This window comes from Coffea eugenioides, chromosome 8, assembly GCF_003713205.1.
Source record: "Coffea eugenioides isolate CCC68of chromosome 8, Ceug_1.0, whole genome shotgun sequence".
In the NCBI taxonomy this organism is placed as follows: domain Eukaryota; kingdom Viridiplantae; phylum Streptophyta; class Magnoliopsida; order Gentianales; family Rubiaceae; genus Coffea; species Coffea eugenioides.
This window is the reverse complement of record NC_040042.1, coordinates 4,688,590-4,711,722: the sequence shown is the minus strand read 5'-3', so window position 1 is coordinate 4,711,722 and position 23,133 is coordinate 4,688,590. Positions and strand designations below refer to the sequence as shown.

The window sequence follows — 23,133 nt, the reverse complement described above, 5'->3', positions numbered from 1 at the left end:
AATTGGTCCTAGTTACTTTACTCTTCGGGACGGAGTGGAAGAGGGAAGGGGATTCTCGAAGGCGGAAAGGGATCCAATGAATTCGAAAAAATCCAAATGCAAGTAACCGTCCAAAAGATCCCAAGTTATATATAAAACATCAATACCTGCAACACAAAAGAACGCATACACACTCTCTCCATTGACAACTAATTTTATATTCAAAAATTGAATCTCAATGCCTCAACATCTTTTTAATACAAGCTAATCTAACCTAGAACCACCGTTAAAATAGTCTCATGTTCTTAAAAGTATTAACATCTAAGAAGTAGAGAATAAATTCTACCTCCATAACAAAATCATAACCAATAATTATTAATCCGACAAAAAAAAATTATAATGCAAATTTTTGACATTTTACAAAAAATTTTCTTGATAACAAATAAAATACGACAAATTCCACATCTTTAGCCCTTCTTCCAATTTTAATCACCAATTTCATTAGTTATTTCTCTATCATTACAAGTTTTTTCACTTCCTTCTAATTTGATACATAATTCACTTCCTTTGTTGATTTTACAACTTCAATTTGATAATATCCATAAAATCGAACATAATGAAAAGAGGGCATAACAAAAAAAATCTAGAAAAGAGAGGAATGAAAATAGACACAAGATAGAAAAATAAGATTTTTTTTATTTTGTAAATCTATTGGCTTACACTGTGAATTGTTTACCAAATAGAGGGCATTATAGGTACTTTACCATACTAAGGGAGATAAGTGTAATTACTTAAAATTGAGGGGAGCCGAGTGAAATAGTTAGAAACCTCAAGGAAAGTTCTCAAATTATCCCTAATTTATAGTTTATTAAGTTGTTGTGCCTTGGAGCAGTCAGGTCGGCTTGCACCACAGCAAGCGAATACTCGCATAATTAAATAAATAAATAAAAAAACGGAATTTGGATAATTTACTGTAAATAATTTATTAATTTTACATGCTTATACTCCCTCCACGTTCAGAAGGGAGAGATAATCTAGTTGAAACAATTTTTTTTTTCTTATAGTACTTTCTTTATGTACCCTTCCATTAAGGCTTTAATATAAGACGAATTATATTATTCCTTTCGATTTAGTGGTTCATATTCTTAAACAATTCTTGGAATTTATTATACTACATGTCATGTATGTTAAAAAAAAATTACATTAAATATGTACTTATTAATAAATTTATCAAGAATTTTTCTATTGTAGAGTACATCTAATTTACACTGAACTTATTAAACGGATACGCACGCTCACATATATTACACTTCTGCATTTAGATACTTTTTAAATTAATTTTTGTAAACAATCTAGAGCTTGAAGTCCAGTTTAATGAGTGACCACTGGACACTTGTTACCTAAACTTATTTGTACATCACTTATACATTGACTAGCCTTTTAGAAAATAAAATAAATCTATTAGTAGAGATAGACACAAAAGAAAAATGAGTCTATCTTTATGAGCACGGAGGGAGTAACTCTTTTCAAATATTAATGCACATAATATAGGCATTAAAAAGGATAATATTGAATTTCTAGAATATCATGTAGATTCAATTTACTAGTGAACTACACAGGTGTACGAGTCTGAAACTTTTCTATTATGAGCAAGCCTTAAAACATTTGCTATACGTTTGTCATTCTTTTTCTTTTTTTTTTTTTGTAAATCGTCAACCCTATTTCTACTCCTACTCTATTCTAACTACTACAGGGAAAACCCAACTGAGCCTATGGAAGACCGATGGGGACAAAACCACCACCGGACCAGACGGGTGCGTAGATTTTTTTTTGAAGAACCACAATTGTGGCATTCTTTGATAGTACTTTTTAAGTTACAATTCCATGCTGTTACACGTGGAAATTCTGTGACTCTATAAACTTTCTGAGCTAAAATCTCCTGCTGTTGTACGTGGATATTATAGACTCAGCAAAATTTGTTAGCTCCTGATTCATAAGCCTACAAGTTTAACAGACTATACATACCTGATGTATCCAGTGTACTAAATTGCAGGGACAGTCATTATAAATAATGCCTGATGTACAAAGCTCAAAAGCACTGCAGAACACAAACCAGTACAGTTAATTATAGTCACGATTGCCACATCTTGGGGGCGGGAAAATAATCCATGGTGACTGAGCTAAGACCATGACTTAAGCAACACAGATTCCCACATATGAGCAGAGCGCTACAAAATGCTAAATCCAATTAAGTGGAAGGAGAAATAAGACCAATGCTCTTTTTTTCATAGAAGTACCATTTGAGATAATTTTACAGAGACAAACAACACTAGAGTCAATAAATACTTCTTGACGTCAAGTCCTTTTGGTATAAAAGCCAGCAGACCTGCTGAACAAATATCAGAACAAATCACTTAACAAGAGCTGCCAACGATTTCTAAAGTGTCTGGGGACAACTAATTGACCGTATACTAGCTATGTTAATTCTACAGCTCATTGAGATTTGATCCAGTTTAAATCTCATGTAAATCTCCTGGCTTTCTTCTTCTGGTGAATGCTATCAGGAGTTTGCTTGTCAAATTTGCGCTTAATTCCTGCTTGTTTAGCCTTTCTAGCTGCCACAGCAGGTCTCTTTTGCTGGCGTTCTTTTTGCATAGGCACTTTCTGAGGATTTGCTGCTGGTCGATGGGTTTTCTTCTGGATGCCGGACTTGCTTGCCCGTAGACCCTGGTACGAAAAGGCTGCCTTTGAAGTTGTCTTATTTTCAAGGCTAGCAAATTTGGTTTTTCCTCCAAACTTTTTAGCTGGAGTAGTATTTGTTGGCAAGGGACTTTTTCTCTTTGAAAGAGTGGTCTCTGCTTTGGCATGATAAAGCCTCAAATCACGATCCCGAAGCTTCAAGTTACGTCTTCTAATTACCATGTCTGCAGCATCCTGCACGTGCAACAAAAAGATTTTGTTTAAGCAGAGAAGTATGTAAATCAACTAGTAACAACCCAACCATTTTAGAGCAAAAGATAACATCCAGCTGAACCACAAATTAGTCATTGAACTTAATGTGCAACAATTTGCCTAACCACGATGGAAAACTTAGGAACAACATCAACAGATTTTACAAGAAGCACAGGAAAGGGACAAAACATATTACAATGTGTAAACTGAATCAAGTCCATTTTTTTGCCTACTTAGTGCATGCTTGTTATATCGTGCTTCAGCCACAAGATAAAATAACACCAAAAGACAGCCGTTTGGATTGGCCTATTTTTCAAAAACAAGTTTTTCAAATACAATGCTACAGTAATACACAAACAAAAACAACTCAAAAAAATCTCATCTATACAATATATCAAATATTTCAAAAAAATCTATAGTAAAAGTTTTTTATATACACTGCTACAGTAAAATATTTCAGCTAATCCAAACAGAAATGTTTTTGGGGGTGTACATTTCTGTTTGGATTAGCTGTTTTTGGGGGTGTTTTTGACTGTTAAATAGGAGTCTTATGCTATCAAGACTTCAAATCAGCATTTCTTTAAACACTTCAAGCATTGAGAAAGGCCAAAATACAACCACACTATATGGCTTCAAGGACTGAGTTCCCTCCTGGATGATGTATAACTGGAACTTTAAGTGCACCAGTATTACATCTCCTACTACCCATTTGGAAATTTAGATTTATCTAGCACCCAGATTTGTATAAAACCATATCTCACTAGTGTCCATTTTGATCACCTGGTACCATAATCCTTCTGCACATTATCGTCCACTACATTTTAATTAAAGCAATAAAGCTGTGAACAGCAAACAAATTGGCGAAGGGCTTTGCCTCAAGTGGAGAAACACCTACTAACTGCAATTAAACAAAGATTTTGAGTTGAAAAATTGACCACCACCACTGTTTAGCTTTCCTATTACATCCTTTTCCTAATCAAAATTTTCCTCTCTATCCATATCTGATGCACAACCCCCAAAATCTGACGGATATTTAACATCACCTTCCCTGAGTCTCTGTATCATAATTCTTCTAGACATTTCAAAGTTGAGATCTGGCACAAGTAAATTTATGGTTTATTGCTGCCTATGCAGTCAAGGCAAGTTTTAGAGGAATGTAAAAACATCTAACTCGAAAAAGATAAAAATCATATATTGTTTTGCAGCAAAAAATACCAAAAGCAGAATTCTTAGGCGACCCAAGCCCAAGGCATCATCTCAAACTGAAATGCATATGCCAACATTCACCACATATTCATCTCATTTTTGGCACAGATAGTGTGCTCAACCATTCTTACTTACTTAAAAAGTTAAACGACAAATTTGTCTGCATTTCATTGGTGTTCTGATAACTCCATTGACCTGATAGGTAAGCACTTCAACAATCTCCTGTTCTAGCCCTTTCGCACCATCATCTCTTATATACTTTGTCGCATATTGGAATCAGATATTTAAACACTAAATTTCTATGAAAACACTAATCCTCCAATAAACCATTTTATCCGCAGCAAAGATCTATGAATTAGAAGTGCCTAAGTAAATATCACGTACTTTGTAACAAACTTCAATATCTCTACTGTGGACAGTGTTGCTGTACAAAGAGGCATGAACTTAATTTGGTAAACACTGCAGTTGCCATGTAGAGAATAAATCACTAACACAAAGATTGAAAAGAAGTAGTGACAATCAGGCCTATACCCAAAGTGCACTGGGATACAGATTCATTACTGCTTGCCATGAAATATAAATCACTGGGAGAACAAAAAATGATGAATGAATTGAAGATAAATAACACAAATGCACTGCAATCATACCTTTGTTTTGAACAACATGTAAGCAATGCCTTTTCCTAAGCTTGTACCAGGATCTCTAACAATACGAATTGCCTCAATGCTGGATTCCAAATCTTTAATGCTACTGAACAACTGATACAACTCCTCATCCTGGAAAAAAGTCAGTCCAGATCTCCATATCAGAAGAATAGTGAAAGTGAAATCCAGACCAAGCACAATCAGAAAGAAACTTACTTTTACGTCAAATGGGAGGTTACCAACAAAGACAGTCCTCTTGTTATCATACAAGGGAGCATTATCCCCCTTCAGCTTCTTGCGCGGAGGACATGCCCTATCTACACGGATATGATTACCGCTAACCTGCATGCGTTAACACCAACGATGAACAAAATATCATGCACTAACTTCACACAAAAATCAACTGCCCTAGACTATACAGATCAAGAAATCCAAAAAGGAAGAAGAGTTACCACTGCCATATTATGGGCCAAAGAAGCCTGAGCAGATTCCTCTGTTTTAAAAACTACATAAGCATGAACACTGCAACAATAACCATTAATCAGTAGAAAGCAAATGGCAATCACAGCAGAGCAAAAGCATAGAAAATGATAATGCTTTAAACTAACTGCAATCTAGATGCACAATCATATGCAACCAAGGCTATCTAAGTTACTCTTTTCATAAAATCCTATGTGACAAGAAATTTATTGAACCAATGTATCTCAAAGACCCCCCACTCAATTCCTATTTCAAGTTATTTTCACTTTCTCTTTCATTTTTAATTGGATTAGCTTTCAGAAGCATTAGTCATGAAGAAATTATCCTGGTTAGTGATGGATAAGAACAGCAGCTTGCATTAAAATACTCATAGATTGAGAACAAAATGCACAAAATTTCAAAAAGAATTCAATAAGTATCAATAGGATCCAACCTGTCAGCAGTTTCATTAATTTGCTTCTTCATTATTGCACCCTTCCTAGGAATTTTACTCTGTAACAAAACAAGCAAATGTAAAAATGCAAACTTCAGAGCCAGAAACAAAAAAAATTTAACACTAGGAAACACTCACATCGTTTAAAGGAACAGAGCGGATCCTCACAGACTCGACCTCACCAAACTTCCCAAATTCCCTAATCAACACCTTTTTCTTTATCTTCAATGGCAAATTCCCCACAAACACAGTCCTCAGAAGCTTAATCTCGTCATCAAACCCCTCCTTAGAAACCATAACATCTTCCAAGCTATCCATTTCTTTCCTCTTCACCCCGACAAGCCCACCTCTCTCCTCTTTTCTTCCCTCCTCCTCAACTCCATATCTTTTCGCCTCATACTCAGCTTCCACCTCATCCCTCTTCCTCTTCTTCTTCTTTCCCTTTTTCTCCTCATTAACCGCATTTCCATCGTCCATGAGTCCCCCATTAATAGCAGTGGATACAGTAACGCCATTTTCCTCCATTTTGTCCTTCGTTTTTCCGCCATTTCCCCCGACCCTCTTCAATTTTTTCCTTCCAAGTTCTTCTTCCTCTTCTTCCTCAATATCCCCTTTCTTTTCTTCCTTCCACTTCCTCTTTTTCAGCTCAGCAGGCCCATCAGAATTCTCAAAATTCCCAGCTTTTTCTCCATTAGGGTTCTCCAAAGCTAAACCCGTTTGCACATTTCGGCCATCGATCGGTCTTTCGGAAGATGGGTTACCGGGTTTTCTTCTGAACGGATTATTGTTGGAAAAGATTGACAAATTAGTAGAGTTTTCTTCAGGAATTTCTCCGAACAGAGAACTGAAAACATTAGAATCCGATTCAGGAGCAGTAGTAACATTTAGGTTTTCCGAGTTAGATCGATCGGGTTTCGAATTAGAAGCCGTAAGGGTGTTGGATTCTTCTGGTGGTTTTTTTCCTTTGGGTTTCTTGGCGGACTTCGCCATTGATGAGCAGTGGGGAAGAAAATCTAAAACCCTAGGTTTTGAGTTTGGTTTTCGTTTACGTTTTAACAGAAGGCTTGGCTTGTTATCTACTCATTAGGGATTAGAGGCACATTGCCTGCCCCTAAATTTACTCATCAGAAATTTTGTGCTCCTATTAATATTAAATGCATGAATTAATTTATTACTACTTTTTCTTTGTTTTTCTTTTCACCTCTTATTTTTCCGTTTTGACGCTCTTCCACATGCTCCCCTTTTCTTACAAATTGTATATTCATAATAACATTTTAGTTGTTTTAGGTTTACTAGATTTTTATTTTTTATAAGAGATTAATATCTATGAAAAATCAATTGGTCTACATGTATGTATTAAGGAGCTTGTTGCTTAATTAACTTTTTAATGAACACGTTCACAATTTTTATTTTTTTTAATTGGACTATGGTATATAACAAATGCATATTTTAGGTGGGATTAATATTTTATATACTGATATTGTAGTAATTTTTTTTACATTAGCAGCTATGGATCTATTTTTTTATGTGTATGATTTAATTTGAATTTCAAATTTAAATTTACTAGTGTTTTAAAATTCACACGCAATATAAAAATGGTAAAATAAAGTGTATCCACATAATCCATCACCCAAAACAAAAAACAGAGAAAACATTCTCAACAATACAAGATCACAAGATTCATGCAAATAAAAAATAGATTTATAGAGTAATTTAATTTTTTTCTCTTTTAATTCTCAAATGAAGAATCTTATGCAATGAAATTGGTGAATATTAATCACTAGCATGAGACACTTTCTTATGCAATGGAAATTGGTGAATATTAATCACCAGCACGAGACACGTTCCTAAAGAATTCCTTAACCAAAAATTTTAGAATCATGAATAAAATTTCAAGTCTTGTTGGCGAATTTCTTAGAATATCGTTAAAATTGAAAATTGTCAGAAAAATGGGGTGTTATTTTTTGGGGAGGGGGGAGGGTTGGGGTTTGCCGAAAAAGGGATCACTGCACCTGCGATGTGAGGCTTCTAATAAAAATAATTATACTTTTAATTTATTTTTGGATGGCTTTGGTTTTTTTTTTTTTTCAGAATGGCTTTGCTGCTCATTTCATGAGCGGCGAAGGAATTGGCTTAATTGTTTTTTTAATGTATTGCCGCTCACAAGCTGCAGCGGTGATCGATTGTTTTTTTTTCTTTTTAATAAAACATAATTTTTATTAAAATGTAACCCTAACGAAGTTTTTTTTTTCCCGGTAAAACGTAGCCTTAATTAGGTTTGAGGGTTTAACGTTTTACCTGAAATCCTAATTTTCAAACCATCACATCATAGTGTAACCCTTTAACCTAATTTTAAAATCAAAATTCTTGAATCGTATTACTAAATTTCTATTATAAACTAGAATTGTCAAAAATTTAATATATGATATTAGAATAATATTAATTTTATAAATTTAGATGATAATCAAGTATGCCATTAAATTACTAATAAAATTTGCCTAAGTCATATTTTGAAAATTTTTTAATATTAATGTTAATTTAAATAATGATAAATAATGCAGCATTGAACAATATTTATAAAACGTAATAATTAGTATATAAACTTAAATAATAATAAATTAGGCTTAATTAGGGGTTAGTATTTAACATTTTACCTAATATGAAACCCTAATTTCCAAACCCTCACAGTGTAACCCTTAATATAAACATAAACCCTTTAACCCTAATTCTAAAATCAAAATCCCTAATTCGTATTACTAAAATCCTATATTACTCAAATCCCAATATTGCTTTTTCGATTGAAGTCCTTTTAATCCACCAGCTACCGTCGAAAAGCTAAGAAAAATATGAAGAAGATTAAGATGAAGATGAGGACCACACCAGAAAGAGAAAAGTTGTGAGAGACTTGAGTTTTCTCAAGTGCATGTATATAGAAAAGAGAGAAAAGTTGAGATTGTCCGTGAAGACGAGGCATGAGTCGTTATTGTCGGTAATATAACAAATAATTGGAGTAGTGCTACTTTGACTACAAATTATTTTTTGACTAAATCATGAACCTTGATTTGTAGATCTAAAAACTTTGTGATGGATCGATGGTGGAAAAACTAACGCGAAAAATTCAAATTGCGGCGTTAGTGCATGGCCGTATAAAGAAATAATAAGCGTGGCTATCACAAGTTGGTTAACGTAGGTTAGGTGGGATGGACGGTGGCAAATTATAGCCGCAATCGAGGTTTGCGGTTTTACTTTAAAAAAAGGGATAATATCAGAAACCTCCCCTGAGGTTTCTTGAAATATCACTAAGCTCCCCCCACATTTTGGAAATCTCTCTTACCACCCCTCAAGTGATTGTGGGGTCAGAAGTCACTAGTTGACTTCATCAGTTGCCAATAATACCCTTGTTTCTGCTGTTACCTTATTTAGCTGATAAAAGGAAAAAAAATTTAAAGTAAAGAAATTAAAACAATTAAATATTTTACTCTTAAAGCTTTTCGTGGACATTTTACTCTCAAACATTCAATTTATAATAAATATATAAATGTTTTTAAGTAAAATTCAAAAAGTGTTATAGTAATTTCTTACGAAAAAAAACTAGTAAGTTATCTATTTAACATAAATTAAATATTTTTAAAAAAAGAAATATCCCATAAAGTACCAACTCTTTATGGCTTTTCTCTATTACATGAACCAAGTATCAGGTTTGTATGGACATTTTATTTTGAATCATTTAATTTATGTTAAATACATAAATATTTGCAAATAAAATTCAAAATCCATTACACAAATATTTTTACAGAAATAGCAGTAACCTCCCTTAAATATAAATGAAGTATTTGAAAGTAAAAAAAAATTGTCCATAACATACCAATTCTTTACGAGTTTCTTCCATTATATGAATAAATTACTAGTTATTTATGAGCACTTTACTTTGAATCATTTAATTTATATTAAATACATAAATGTTTATAAGTGAAATTCAAAAAGTGTTTCACTAATATTATTATGAAAGAAAAACTAGTAGGTTTTGTATTTAACATAAATTAAATACGTGAAAGTAAAAAAAGAAATTACCCACTTTTTACTAACTCTTTACGGGTTTCTTCTATTATATGAATAAAGTATTAGCTATTTATAGGCATTTTACTCTGAATCATATAATTTATGTTAAATACATAAATGTTTGTAAGTAAAATTTAAAAAGTGATATACTAATATTTTTACAAAAGGAAAACTAGTATATTTTGTATTTAACATAAATTAAATACGTGAAAGTAAAAAAGAAAAAAAGAAATTGTCCATAACATATCAGGTTTTTATGGGTTTCCTCTATTACACGAACAAAGTAATAGCTATTTATGAGCATTTTGCTCTGAATCATTTAATTTATATTTAATATACAAATGGTTGTAAGTAAAATTCAAAAAGTATTACACTCATATTTTTACGAAAGGAAAACTGGTAGGTTTTGTATTTAACATAAATTAATTATGTAAAAGTAATACTCGCAGGTAATTTAGTTAGTTTAATTAGTTACTTAATTAAATGCATTCATTTCACAAACCCTAAAGGATGAGTTTAATTAGTTTAATTGTATGAGTGTCCTAATTAAAGGATGAACTAGTCATTTCTTTGCCCAGTTACCTCTCCATCTGCGCAGCTATTTCAAGCGGTAGTTTCACCTTTTCAACATATATAGAATAAGAGCGAGTGGGGGGTTTTGGTCTGAGGCTCTTGTTTTCGTCGACCCTCATTTTTCGTCGGCCCTCGTGCTGTTCCGCGCGTGCCTTCGTCGTCCTCACGTGACCTTTAGTTCTCGTTTGTTTAGCGCCTCGGCCTTGCACTGGCTTCTCCTCTCTTCTCGTTGTCGTTCTCTCTATTTCTCTTTTCCTCTTCCTCTAGGGTTAGATACATTCTCAGACTTTGTTTCCTCCTCCGCCGCCGCATCGTCTCCCTCTTCTCTCCTCTTCTATATCGGCTCGTTCTCTACCGTTTCTTCTTCTGTTTTCTTATTTTTTAGTTTTCTCGTCTTTTTCTTTTTTCGTCTTTGCATCCGTTCACTCCTCCTCCTCCTTCTCCACCACCACACCGTCTCCTTCTCCTTATCCGTTCTTTCTATTTCTCTTCTCTGCTCTAGGGTTAGATACAACTTCAGAGTCTGTCTCTCTATTTCTTGTCTCCTCCTTCGCTGGCACACCGTCTCCGTGTCCTCTTCTATCGGCTTCTTCTCTACCCAACATCAGAGATCTATTTTGCTCCACCAGCCCTAGGATTCCCCCCATTCGCCTTCCTCCGCTTTTTTTAACCGTTTTTCCCCTTTTTTTCCTTTTTCCGCTTTTTCATCCGTTCACTCCTCCTCCTCCTCAACCGCTACACCGGCTCCCTCTCCTTTATCGGCTCATTCTATTCTACGCCCAGGATTATGGGTTTCCCTTCTCCCACCAGTCCTGGGATTTCTCTTCTGCCTCCTCCTGTTCAGGTTCATTCTCGCCGGATCCCCTCTCAGCCATTGGGAGCACTTTGAAATCCGCTGCAAGCTCGTCACTATCCTCGGCATCTCTTACTGCATTATTTTGAAGTATTTGCTTCTGTGAAACGTTGAAGAAAAAGTTAAAGATATGTTGACTACAACTCGGTTTCAAATTATATGTAATTGGATTTTTTTATTTGTTATTTGTAATATATTAAAAATTAATTGCTTCCTGATTATTTTGTCATGCCTTGAGTAGATTGAGGCAATTTTCAGCAACAACAAGGTGTACAATGCGGAGATGATTGTTGTGATGGCGAGTCGAAGTTCAAATTACTGCTTGTAAGATTTTTCTCCAAATATATTTTTTTATCTGGTTTTCTTTTAATTTGCAGAATTAGGTAACATTTTCCCAACGTATATCTACAAGCTCATTACTCATTTCTTTTTTCTTTCTCTAATTTCTGTCATCATAAGAAAAGGATTATTATAACAATGACTGACAAACCGTCCTTGCTTAGAGGAAACAGAGAAAGGAAACAGTTAAAGCAAAAAAAAAAAGGAAGAGAAAAGGTTGAAAAAATTATACACTTTTTTACTCTATGCTAACTTATGATGTACTTCCTGCGCCTAAGTGTACCAACCTGAGACTAAGTGTATCAACATGAATTGATATAGTTGAGGAACATGTTCTGTTATTCAATCAAAGCAGCTTTTAAATGTGATTGGATATACCTTTCCAGCAAAATGAAGTTCTTTCATGTCAAGAATTGAATGAGATTGAAACAGGTAGACCTTGATAATTGTCTACTACATGAGGGTTTATATGTGTAGGTATGTTTTTGAATGTCATCCGAAACCTGGAGGTGGAAGGGACATTGTCTACTTCGTGAATTAAATTGGATTTCATCTTATTTAAGTGCTGCATATATATTTATCCACAACAAAGAGATTATTGTTTACCAGTTATTTATTGGAAGTTGGCAACTTTGGCCTTTATGTGTTTTTCAGGTTTTGTTAAGAAGGAAAATCAATGCCAAGAATCATTACTGGTGGACCTATCTTTTCTTGATTTATTATATGTTGAATGATTGAGTTGGATCTATTACAATTATCTATTGATTGAATACCTTTAGCTTTTTGCCAGGTTCTGTGTCAAAACTGATTTTAATTTGTAGCTATGGTACATTTGCTACTTGAGGTTGTGATGGTTATGTCTATGTGTGGGATGGAAGCAATAAAAAAAGCTGTATCACTTATTTTTCCTTAACTGAATTTGAAATGTCTTCCGCTCCATGATGACAATGTTCACTCTTGTTCAATGTACAGTGCTCAAAATGCCTAATAAGCATCGCAGTCTTGTCATTTAGTAGAGAAACCATAGATATTATGTACAGACTAGGAATTCATTGGTTATTTATATCCTGTAAATTTTTTTTTCAGAGAAAAAAAAATTAATTAAATTTTTCAAAAAAAATTAATGGTCCCTCTATCCACTTTGATAACAAAATTAATTAATTTTTCCTAAATTGTTGGGTTGCAATCACTTGTTTGTGCCAAGTTCTAAATAATTATATAGTGTGTGTACACACTAGGAATTCATTGGCTAAGCAGTAGGAAATCACTGGCTAAATTTATACTCTATGATTTACATTGTAGGTTCAACAAGCCTTTGCAGACTTGGAGAGGTGATTTTCCATTTGAAAAGATTGTGTATCCTTAGTTCCAGCTTTATTTTATTATTGCTAACTGTTAACTAAAATTTTCATTTGATTTTTTTTGGGTTTCCAATGGCTTCCTTGAAGATTTGTAATTTATCTTCCTTCATTCTTGGCTATTATTCCTTTCCTTGCATGCTGCTTATTAATTTTTTTCTGTGCTGCCTTTGAACTTTGGATGGTATAAAAATTGCTGAAAGGCTTTCTTTTGAGGAATGTTTGTTTGGCTAAATAATATATTGTTGCTGGGAATTGGCCAGAACTGTCAAATGAATCTCTTTTTAACATTTTCTTCTAAAAATTTTCTTGATGAGAGCTAAAAAGTTTGTCAGCTCGAAACTAACTGATCTTTCAGCAAAGTAGTTGTTTTAGTATGCACGATTAGGATTGATCATTAGATATTAGCAAAAGTAACTTATTTGATCTAGTACTGATAGGTCAAATCCTGTAAATGATGTTCTTCTGCGTTTGGTTCTTTCTGCAAGATGTTACTTTTACTTCGGTGTGTTGTGTACCAAGGCATCTTTATAAGTTACTTGTGTAAGGGCTGTTTTAAATGATTACACTTATTCTTCTTGAATGATTTTGAATGCTTTTGACTGAATAAATAATGTGTACAGACTAGGAATTCATTGGTTATTTGTGCTAATGCATTTTATGATTTTGTTTCTGATTTTTTGCTGCAGAATGCAGAACTGAGTGCTCATGTGGCTAAGCAGTAAAGAGGAAGGAATCTGCTGTCCTGTGTTAGGCATGCATGTCGTTGGATTATGAGTGCAGTTTCGTTGGATGTTTTTTAGTTAATGTGTATTATGTAATTATAGTTGTTGGAGGACTCAAGCACAGAAATTATGTAATAGCTAGGTTGTTACTATTGTTTATCGCTTCAAGCTTTGATAATGGACTTATCAAGCTTTAATAATGAATGTACTTCGGTTACCTCAGTTTGATGTTAAGCTTTGATAGTAGATGTTTGAACGGAATGTACTTATTAGCCTTTGATGTTTAGCAATAAAGTTGATGCTAACTTTGGTTACAAAAAAACACGTGGCTGCTTTTTATCCATTTTGACTACAGGCCTGAATGGCATTTTGATTAGTTCATAACTTTGGTTACATCAGAAGCCACGGGTGATGAATCTAAAAAGATATAGCACCAACTTACAAAGCTTCAACCTGCAAGTTATTAGGTTTTCTAAAAATGTAGAGAATACCTCGCTTTATAGTTTGTGATTTTACTATCTAGTGCAGCAGCCAGGTACATTATCATCATCGTTGCCAAATTCATGTAATGCAATGGATTTGAAGTCTTTGCATTGCCTTGAAGTTTAATGGACTTTTGGATTATCAACCTTAATCTATATAGCTCAATGATATTTTTCTCTCTGTCAACTGCCATGCATATTCATACTGATGTACAAAAAAAAAAAAAGAACTTGCATGCAATGTTGGATAAAAGAAAAATGCACCAAAATTCAATCACTTCCTTAATTCGCATATTTGGCAGGGCATATTATCTTTAGTCACCTACGCGCATCGCGCGTTTTATACCTCCTAGTAAAGGAGAAACTGGAAGCACTCAAAGTAGCCATTGCATGTCCAATGGTCATGCAACAGTGCTCATGCCAGAAAAATACTCTCCAATTCACATTTTCCACCTACTACAATTTTCTTATGTCATTGTATCAGTCAACCTAAGGATATTAAGGGAACTAAAATACTCTCCCTCCTCCAAAATGCATTTTTTATTGTTACTTTTGCTTAGAGGGGCTGACATTGTTAAGAAAATGTCAATTCAAAGGGTGGTAAGAGAGATTTCCAAAATGTGGAGGGAGCTTAGTGATATTTCAAGAAACCTCAGGGGAGGTTTCTGATATTATCCCTTAAAAAAATTGCTTTTTTAGTTAAAAAAAATTAATGTTGGCCGCAATCAAAAATTGCTATTTCACTTAAAAAATTTGTTTTGGCCACAATCTGCTTCTGTTGATCACATTGTGAGCAACGGTGCGTAGTTGCCCGGGGAAAAGAAAAATTGATGCCACAAATCAAATTTGCGGCATCAGAAAAAAATAAAAAAATAAACTTGACGATATTTGCGGCAGAAAAAAAAAAAAAAAACTGAATGCCGCCAAGAAATCATAAATAAGGTTGACGATATTTGTCCATATTAGTTGTAGCTGTCATGTCCGTGTCGGTGTCAGCAGAGCATGAGCGGCGAAAGTTTGGGAGAAAAAAAAGGGGGAGAAATTATAGAAGAGTAAAGCAACCAAAAATAAATATAAATTAATTGTAATTTTATTAGTAGCCGCAAACCTTAAATGCGGCGACCCTTTTTTGGGCGACCCCACCAAACAACACCATTTTTCTGACAAATTTCAATTTTACCAATATTCTTAGAAATTCCCCAGCCTTGTTTGGATTGCATTTTTTTAGATTTTTTGTAAAAAAATTACTGTAATGATTTGATATAGGTAAGGTAAAAATGTGATTGGCAAATGTGTTCACGGAAAACGTAGCAATTTTTCAAAAAAAAATTGCTATCCAAACAAGCATATGATGAATTAATTTTTTAATTTCTTTTTGTCAATCTACAATATTTACGTACTACTCCCACTCATACTCTAACGGTCCATCTAATCACGGGGGATTTAGACATGCTACCCTACTCTGACATATACTAGGAGAGGGCCAACTAGGTTATCGAGGAGTTAGAGAGAGATATCCATCTCTAAAACTAAGCGATACATTACTGCAAACTTTTGGATTTAATTATTATCAAATTTGTGTCAAAAAATTTGTTGTATTAATATCTACATTTGTTATTTTAGTGCCTACATTTAATATGTCATGTCAGTGTCCACATTGTATTGTACCATCACCACCAATAGCCCTTCATAATGCTGATAAAAGTTGAACAGTGTCTATTAATTAGCGAAGAAAAATATTTCTAACCTTCTAAATATGCTATTCTGTTAATATGTTGTGCATTTTAAATATTAAATGCCCATAATCATAAACAAGCTTTTAAGCAAAACGCAACTAGTGGATTATCTCCTTTTCTTGTTATTTTTTTTCCTTCATAATCATCTTACTTAGAATAATTTCATAAGAAGGTTAATGGGCAGAATTAGTAAAGAAATCTGAATGATACTAATCAGATACCATTTAAGTAGAGAAAGCGACATTTACACATGGGAACCTAAAAGGTAAAAGTAAGTATTTGCACGACAAGGACAAGAAAGTTTTTTGCCTTTTCATTTTCCCTTCTAAGAAAAGACATTTCAACTCAATTGGAAAAAGCTACTGTAATGTTTTAAAGGTCTTTACAAGGGAATGAATTAATGTGTTCAGGATCTCTGATTATTTTTTTAGCATGCCTTGCACTTGAGAGGAGTGAATTTTGATGAACATAAAAAAGAAACAAGAAGAGAGCAGCAACAAAGTTTACTTACATTAATGGAACCAAATATTTCTCAGATGAACAACATACTAAATCCATAAAACTTCAAGAACAGACTGCAGATGAAATTCCAGATTTTGAAACTCAACCCTCATTAGAGGAAGCTAAATAAACTACACAATAGGTCAATAATCTATCTGCACAGGCAATTTGCATTTCTAAGGGGGATAACTAAACAGAACCCTCTCCTTTGCTCATTCCTTCTCAATGATTACTCGTTGAGAAGATGGAGATATGGCTTTGGTTGATTGCTCAGAAGCAGCAGCACCAAGACCCTGCAACATTCTCAGTATCTCAGGGGTGTCCTCTAAGTAGTATTTAGCTTTACTTGGCTTCTGGCCAACAGTACACGCGAAAACTTCAGCAACCGGGGAGAGAGAGGCATTAGCAACTGCCCTCATTATCACTTCAAACATGTCCTCATCTGATCGATCATCCCCTATACAGAGAACAAAATCTGGAAGCATTTGTTTTTGCCGCATTGTGGCTAGGAGGCGTTCTGCTATAAGGCCTTTGTTCACTCCCTAATGTTGAGAGAACAGGGAGTAGAAGATTAGTAAAATACTCTCTACAAGAAAGGAAAGAGATACTTTACGGGAAAAACTGAAGTCATTGATGCTCTGGATGGTAAGAGAATGTACTTGTTATACTTCTGCACCTGTTTGGATTGAAGAATTTTTGGAAACTTTTTGAAAAATATACTGTAGTACTTTTTGAGATGTGATGCATGTGAGATAAAAAGATAATTGGAAAAATAAAAATGTAATTGAAAAAATTGCTTATGATGCACTTTTTGATAAAAAAATCTCAATCCAAACAACCCCGATGTAAATGTTCAAGAAGTGCTTAAGTTAATTGGGGTAATGAGACATACGAGAAAAAGAATGGAGGGTAAGATGAATCGTCTTCTATGACAACATTTTTTTTAGGCAATCTGCAGGTCTAGAAGAGATGAAATGCATTTAGTTGAATTTTTGGAGAACTACAGTCGAAAAGTAGAACCAAATTATATTTCTGGATTGGTGAAGTTGTAATCATGAACATAGACCAGACTTGCAGCTGCTAGATCTTTAAGTTTGTGGAAACTGTTCAAAGCAAGACAGGAGAGTATCTATGACTAACCTGAGGTTTAACTTCTACAATGTGCTGGCCACTCTTGACAGAAACTGGTTCATTATTAAGAACACTTTCCAAGTGATCTTGAAGCTCCTTAGCTTGACATATGCCAAAATCAGGATCTGCATACTGGTAATTCCAAACCAGAGCACTTTCCTTGGTGTCTATGAAAGAACCATCTGTTGTTTCAGTGTAAAGTTGCATTACAGGTTCAGCAATCTGCTTCCAGTAAAAGTCTGGCACAGCAATACAAGTTTCCCATTCTGCATTTTGTTCCGGCCTGAAAAAGAATGATAATAAATAAGCTATTATTGGCCAATATGGATGCTCAAGCCCAAACCATCTGATTTAATCTGGAAAAGCAAGCTCAATGTGAAAATGTAAAGGAGATGAAAAAAATATAAATGGCCAATAGTAAGACTTGGCTGAACCAGATGAGTTGTGAATGAAAATACGGAGACGTGTATAACAAGAAAGCAAGGGAAGCTTGTCCTTTTGTGTCGTTATACAATGGCAAGTCAAATAAAGCCATAATTATGAGGAAAAAACAGAGATCACATTTGCGACATGCAAACTTCTTATTAAACAAAAATGACTGCTTAAGGTTACAAATGAGATAGGCCCTTTGCTGTACTCAGCTCAAATTCTATTTCATCATTTCTGCTGCTATTTTTGAATATCATGCCCAAACCTAGAAGCTTCTACCATGGGTAGGCATAATGTTCACCACCATTCAGGTGCCTATGCTTGTGCAAGACATTCTCAACAGAGAATGTTGTCAACTGCTTTTTAGCCCATTCTCATAAATCTTGCTAAAGTATTTTGGCAAATCTCGGACCATTTCTTTATTCAACTTGCATGTTCTAAAAAATTCATTGAAGAATTCTAAGGAAAAAGTATACGACTGTCTACACTTAGACAGCATTCAGAACTTCTAGACGACAATGAGAACCTACAATCAACTACACTGATGCTGTGTTCATGGCTGCAATGCTAAACCAAACCCATCACTACAAAGAAGTTTTGCAATACATGAACGTCTCACAGTGAGCTTTCATCTTCAACTTTTCACAGATGACAAAGGAACTAAACCAACCAAAACAAGTTCATAGGGCAAAATCCACCATAGCCATGGACTACTTCCACTCCCAAAACAAGAAAATATATACGTTCTATTTCCTCCCACAAAATTTGACAGTTGAATTGGGTATGGTTGCACTTCAAAATTAGAGGGCTGACAGCTTACCAGCATGTTGCAGCCTTAGCAAAACATGGAGACCTAGGCACTCGTGATGCTTAACATTTGTTAGTCTGGTCCAAGATGCCACAAACAAATGCAGTGAACCAACCAACTTGGCAAGTTCCAGAATTCACATCTTTTAATGAGCTAATATGGTCACTTGAGAAAGACACATTTAACATTGCCAATTTTTAGGATCCATAATTATAAGTGGTTAGTTGCCTATTTGTCTTAGATTACAGCACAGACTAGGAATTGTTCATATTAAACTTATTCCGCCAAACTTATTATGCTTGTGATGGAATTTAGATTCATTTCTACTTCATACATCATTCCTCTATATTTCTTTTCTTTTCATGAGATTTTCTCAATTAATTTGAGCACATATAGCTTTGCAAACTGATATATGCATTGCTCAAGACAACAATACCAGCCATGCTTCCTTGTAGCATAAGCAACATAATTAGCAGTAGAGTTAAAAGTCTGAGCAATGTGGCTACTTGATGTTATCTTGTGCAGCCAACAGAAGGGTGAATGAAATTCATAAAATAAAAACTTGGAAAGGTAACGAACTTTATGAATTCAGTGATTCTCAAGTGTACATACCTTACAAAGTAACCATGTTCTGCAGCAATTCCCAGTCTTTCACAAGAGGAAAACCATTGCGTTAGAGTCTTTCGGTCCTTCCCACTAACAATAAAAACCACATTCTTGGGATCTCTGCACAAGTTATTTAGGATTTCAATATTTTCTACTTTGGGACTTGTACTCATTGAACTCTGCACGGTCATAGTACCATCATAGTCCAAAAGAATTGCACGGTTCTTGGTCCTCTTATAAGCAGATACAATGTGTTCAACTGACAGTTTTCTGAAACTTGGATCCAAAGCAATCACACGGAAACCTAAACCAAAACCAATTCCCCAGCATCTCCTCCTTACATGATCTCTACAAGCTCTCTCAAGATCTTGCAGGAAGCTACGAGCCCAATATGCAACATCATGGGTACTCACATATCTGTAGTGCTTCTCATGCCGCATTTGCTTCTCTGCTTGAGAGACTACTAATGCAGAATCCATAGCTTCAGCCACAGAATCAGTGTTCCATGGGTTCACCCTTATTGCACCACTCAGAGATGGAGAGCAGCCAATAAACTCAGAAACCACTAGCATGCTTTTCTTTGGTGTTGATGGGTTCATGCCCAAGGTTTCATCTAGCTTTTCATTTCCTTGTCGAGATATAATATATTCATAAGGTATAAGATTCATTCCATCCCTAACTGCAGTAACCAGGCAACATTCTGCTATTACATAATAAGAGATGCGCTCATAGAACTGAAGCGGAGTGTCAATTAAAACCACAGGCTGATATCCTGATCGTCCAAATATCTGATTGATTCTTTTCACTGTAGCATAAGTTTCTGACTGGACTTCTTGTACGTCTTTTCCTCTGCCCCTAGCAGGGTTTGCAATTTGAACCAAAACAACCTTACCTCTTTTGTCAGGATGTTGAGTGAGCAACTGCTCAAAAGCCAGGAGTTTTAGGCTTATTCCTTTAAATATGTCCATGTCATCAACCCCAAGCAAAACAGTCTGACCAGTGAATTGATCGCGCAGCTCAGCAACCTTAGCTTCTGTCTCAGGAAGGTCCAGGACAGATTGAAGTTGGCCCATGTGAATTCCAACTGGTAGAATCTTGATGCTAACAGTGCGGCCATAATACTCAAGCCCTATATAACCTCGTTTAGATTGGTATGAAATTCCAAGCATTCTACTGCAGCAAGAAAGGAAATGCCTTGCATAATCAAATGTATGGAAGCCAATAAGATCAGAGTTTAAAAGAGCCCGAAGAAGTTCATCCCTGACGGGTAAAGTTCGATATATTTCTGATGATGGGAAGGGGCTATGAAGAAAAAACCCAAGCTTCACCCTGTTAAATCTTTTCCTCAAAAACGTTGGTAAAACCATCAAATGGTAGTCATGTACCCAAACAAAATCATCATCAGGACTAATCACTTCCATTACCTTGTCAGCGAATATTTTGTTTACAGAAACATAAGCTTGCCACAAGGAGCGATCAAACCTGCCACCAAGATCAGGGGATAGGGGAAGCATGTAGTGAAATAAAGGCCACAAGTGCTGCTTGCAGAAGCCATGGTAGAATTTACTGAAGAGCTCTGGAGGAATGAAAGCAGGCACACATTTAAAAGTCTCCAGTAGAGTTTGAGCTACATCATCCTGTTCACTTGGATCAATCTCTTCTTTGAGACTACCAACGTAGATTACTTCCACATCTTCTCTGAGTCCATCTTTGAGTTGCAAAAGAAGGGAATCCTCATCCCAACTGAAGTTCCATCCTCCCTTACCTTCTGATCTTCGATGTGCCCTGATGGGAAGTTGGTTTCCAACGATGATCATTCGTTCTTCGGAAACAGAAGACTGAGCATCAGAGCTGACATTACTTCTACTTTCCTCATCGAGCTCAGATAACTTTCCTGGTAAGGTAGCAACTCGAGAGAGTTTTTTTCCTCCCTGGCTGAATGTCGGTGGATCACCAGAAGTAAGATCCAATAGGTTGGAATAAGATCTTGAAACCATTTTTGCAAAGAAATTTACGCCTCAAAGCTGTCAGAAATAAATTTTAAATTACGTGATCTCTACTTTATCAGGTTGTAAGCAAACAACGAGAGTCAATGCTAATACAAAGTTAGGGGGAAATATTCAAGCAAGGGATAACGATCATTATAAACGCTAGTGACAACAGAAACTTTGTAAATGCTAAAAATGAGATGAATTTCACTCAATAAATCACAAATTTTAGGATGCAAAGACAAAAATTTCTTTTATTTCAAAAATAGCTAAAGTTTCAGCTACCAGCTGGTAGACCCTCCCCCATGAAGCAAAGAAAAGAAGTATATGAATGGGGTTGCTCCAAAGCAGAACAATGATTAAGTTAGAGACCATAAATTACAATAACAAGGTCGGTATAACTCTTCAAAAGAGGAAAAAATATACATTAAAAAAGAAAATTTTCAAGCAGCTCAGCAAAAAACATTTACACAGTAACTAGGAAGACAATTCACCCCCAAAAAGAAATTCAAGCAAGAAAACAGACATTTGTAAAGCATCTAGAATAGAAAGTTAATAAGTCATTACTAGTAAACAAATAAAAATCTCAAGAAACGATGGAATTACCAAATTTCAAATTTCAGGAAATCTAGGAAACTGACAAGGTTCATCAGGACGAATACAGCACAAGTTCAGTCAAAGTAAACAAAAGGGATTTCTTGGAAATATTTGGTAATATGGAAAACCAACCAAAAATTATACAAAATCAAACGCAAATAAAAACTACCTAAGAAGCCAAAAAAATCTGAACCAGACAATCCATAAATGCCAGAGATGTCAATCTGCAAAGAATATTGATCCCACTATCCAAAAACACAAAAAGAATCCTCAACTCCACCAATCCTCCAAAGCTCCCAAGAGTGAAAAGAGTCAACTTTGCAAGCAAAAGGGGACATGCATCAAACAAGAAAGTTGAAACCTGTTAATTTTTCTAGTGGAAAAGCACTAATTGCAAGTGGTACTCAAAAGTAGGCATCATGATCAAGAAAGAACATGAAAGGAATCCTACTAGTACACACTAAAGAAACAGAACCACAGCCATGAGCCAACTACAAATTGTTTCAACTAGAATAGTGATTGTAAAGCTAAGTGCAGTATGAGCAAAGAAGATAAACCAACCTTTTGAGGCAGAGTCAAAAGCAGCAAGAAGTATGGCTCAGAAACACCAAAGATTCTCTCTTTCCCACTCACAAATATCTGATAAAATGCGCTCAAAAACAAATCTGATAAAAATGGACTCTTTTTTCACTCAGCAACAACAATGGCATCAAGAAGCAAAAAAAACCTTTTGCTTTTAAGGCCTCTTTTAGCTTCTGCAACAGCCCATTTCCATATTTTTCCCTGTTTAACACCTCATTACAAAGAATGGGCTGTCCTCATTTTTCCACTTTTCCTTTCCTACTCTCTTTCTCTCTCTCTCCCTCTCTCACACCCAAACACACTCAAACAGCAAAAACACACACAGTGGAGGGGCACCGTCTGGGTGATGAGAGCATAAAGGCAGCAGAACAGTGAGCGGCAACTTCTTGTAACTTTACTGAGAGAAGGATTTTGTTACCTCCACTTAGTGTAATCATGTACCCGGCTTGGACAATAGTGAAAACATAAGCTAACATGAACTGTCATGGCCCATCACGCGCGAGAGTCGTGCGTGGAGTAGACGCGAGAATCATTGGGTTTAACGGAGGAGTTATGAACCTGTGGGTCCGCCATGACTCGAACCATTACAATTCAAAATTCCAATGCGGGGCCGGTGAAAGTGACTTCTGGGTTCTAGACTTGTAGCGTGGCATCACGCGGTGGTCGAGACGG

At 35.2% G+C, this 23,133-nt stretch overlaps 2 protein-coding genes across 3 annotated transcripts; both read right to left on the bottom strand.

Annotated features, from left to right (window-relative positions):
* Window positions 1–2,196: 2,196 nt before the first annotated feature.
* Window positions 2,197–6,778, bottom strand: LOC113779609 (nucleolar protein 12). Its single transcript, XM_027325252.1, has 6 exons — window positions 5,833–6,778; window positions 5,695–5,753; window positions 5,234–5,303; window positions 4,998–5,123; window positions 4,785–4,913; window positions 2,197–2,913 (listed from the first exon to the last, which is right to left on the bottom strand). Exons 1-6 carry the CDS (start codon window positions 6,682–6,684, stop codon window positions 2,500–2,502), a joined length of 1,650 nt encoding a protein of 549 aa, XP_027181053.1. The 5' UTR covers window positions 6,685–6,778; the 3' UTR covers window positions 2,197–2,499.
* A 9,533-nt stretch (window positions 6,779–16,311) lies between these two features.
* LOC113779743 (alpha,alpha-trehalose-phosphate synthase [UDP-forming] 5) lies at window positions 16,312–22,836 on the bottom strand. Of its 2 annotated transcripts, none has more exons than XM_027325446.1 (4): window positions 22,441–22,836; window positions 19,301–21,318; window positions 17,461–17,734; window positions 16,312–16,862 (listed from the first exon to the last, which is right to left on the bottom strand). In XM_027325446.1, the coding sequence occupies exons 2-4, from the start codon at window positions 21,289–21,291 to the stop codon at window positions 16,533–16,535; spliced, it is 2,595 nt and encodes an 864-aa protein (XP_027181247.1). In that variant the 5' UTR covers window positions 21,292–21,318; window positions 22,441–22,836; the 3' UTR covers window positions 16,312–16,532. The 2 variants fall into 2 exon arrangements, with proteins under 2 accessions (XP_027181247.1, XP_027181248.1); XM_027325447.1 differs by lacking the exon at window positions 22,441–22,836 and adding an exon at window positions 22,049–22,195.
* Window positions 22,837–23,133: the final 297 nt, after the last annotated feature.

What these genes read in the sequence shown, in the direction of transcription:
- LOC113779609 (XM_027325252.1), bottom strand. Translation starts at nt 6,684, where the DNA reads ATGGCGAAGTCCGCCAAGAAACCCAAAGGAAAAAAACCACCAGAAGAA. An exon ending in ATTAATGAAACTGCTGACAG is followed by an intron (nt 5,304 to 5,694) that starts GTTGGATCCTAT and finishes TTATTGTTGCAG; the next exon opens with TGTTCATGCTTATGTAGTTT. An exon ending in ACATGTTGTTCAAAACAAAG is followed by an intron (nt 2,914 to 4,784) that starts GTATGATTGCAG and finishes TTGCACGTGCAG; the next exon opens with GATGCTGCAGACATGGTAAT.
- LOC113779743 (XM_027325446.1), bottom strand. Translation starts at nt 21,291, where the DNA reads ATGGTTTCAAGATCTTATTCCAACCTATTGGATCTTACTTCTGGTGAT. An exon ending in GAACATGGTTACTTTGTAAG is followed by an intron (nt 17,735 to 19,300) that starts GTATGTACACTT and finishes ATTCTTTTTCAG; the next exon opens with GCCGGAACAAAATGCAGAAT. An exon ending in TTGTAGAAGTTAAACCTCAG is followed by an intron (nt 16,863 to 17,460) that starts GTTAGTCATAGA and finishes TCTCAACATTAG; the next exon opens with GGAGTGAACAAAGGCCTTAT.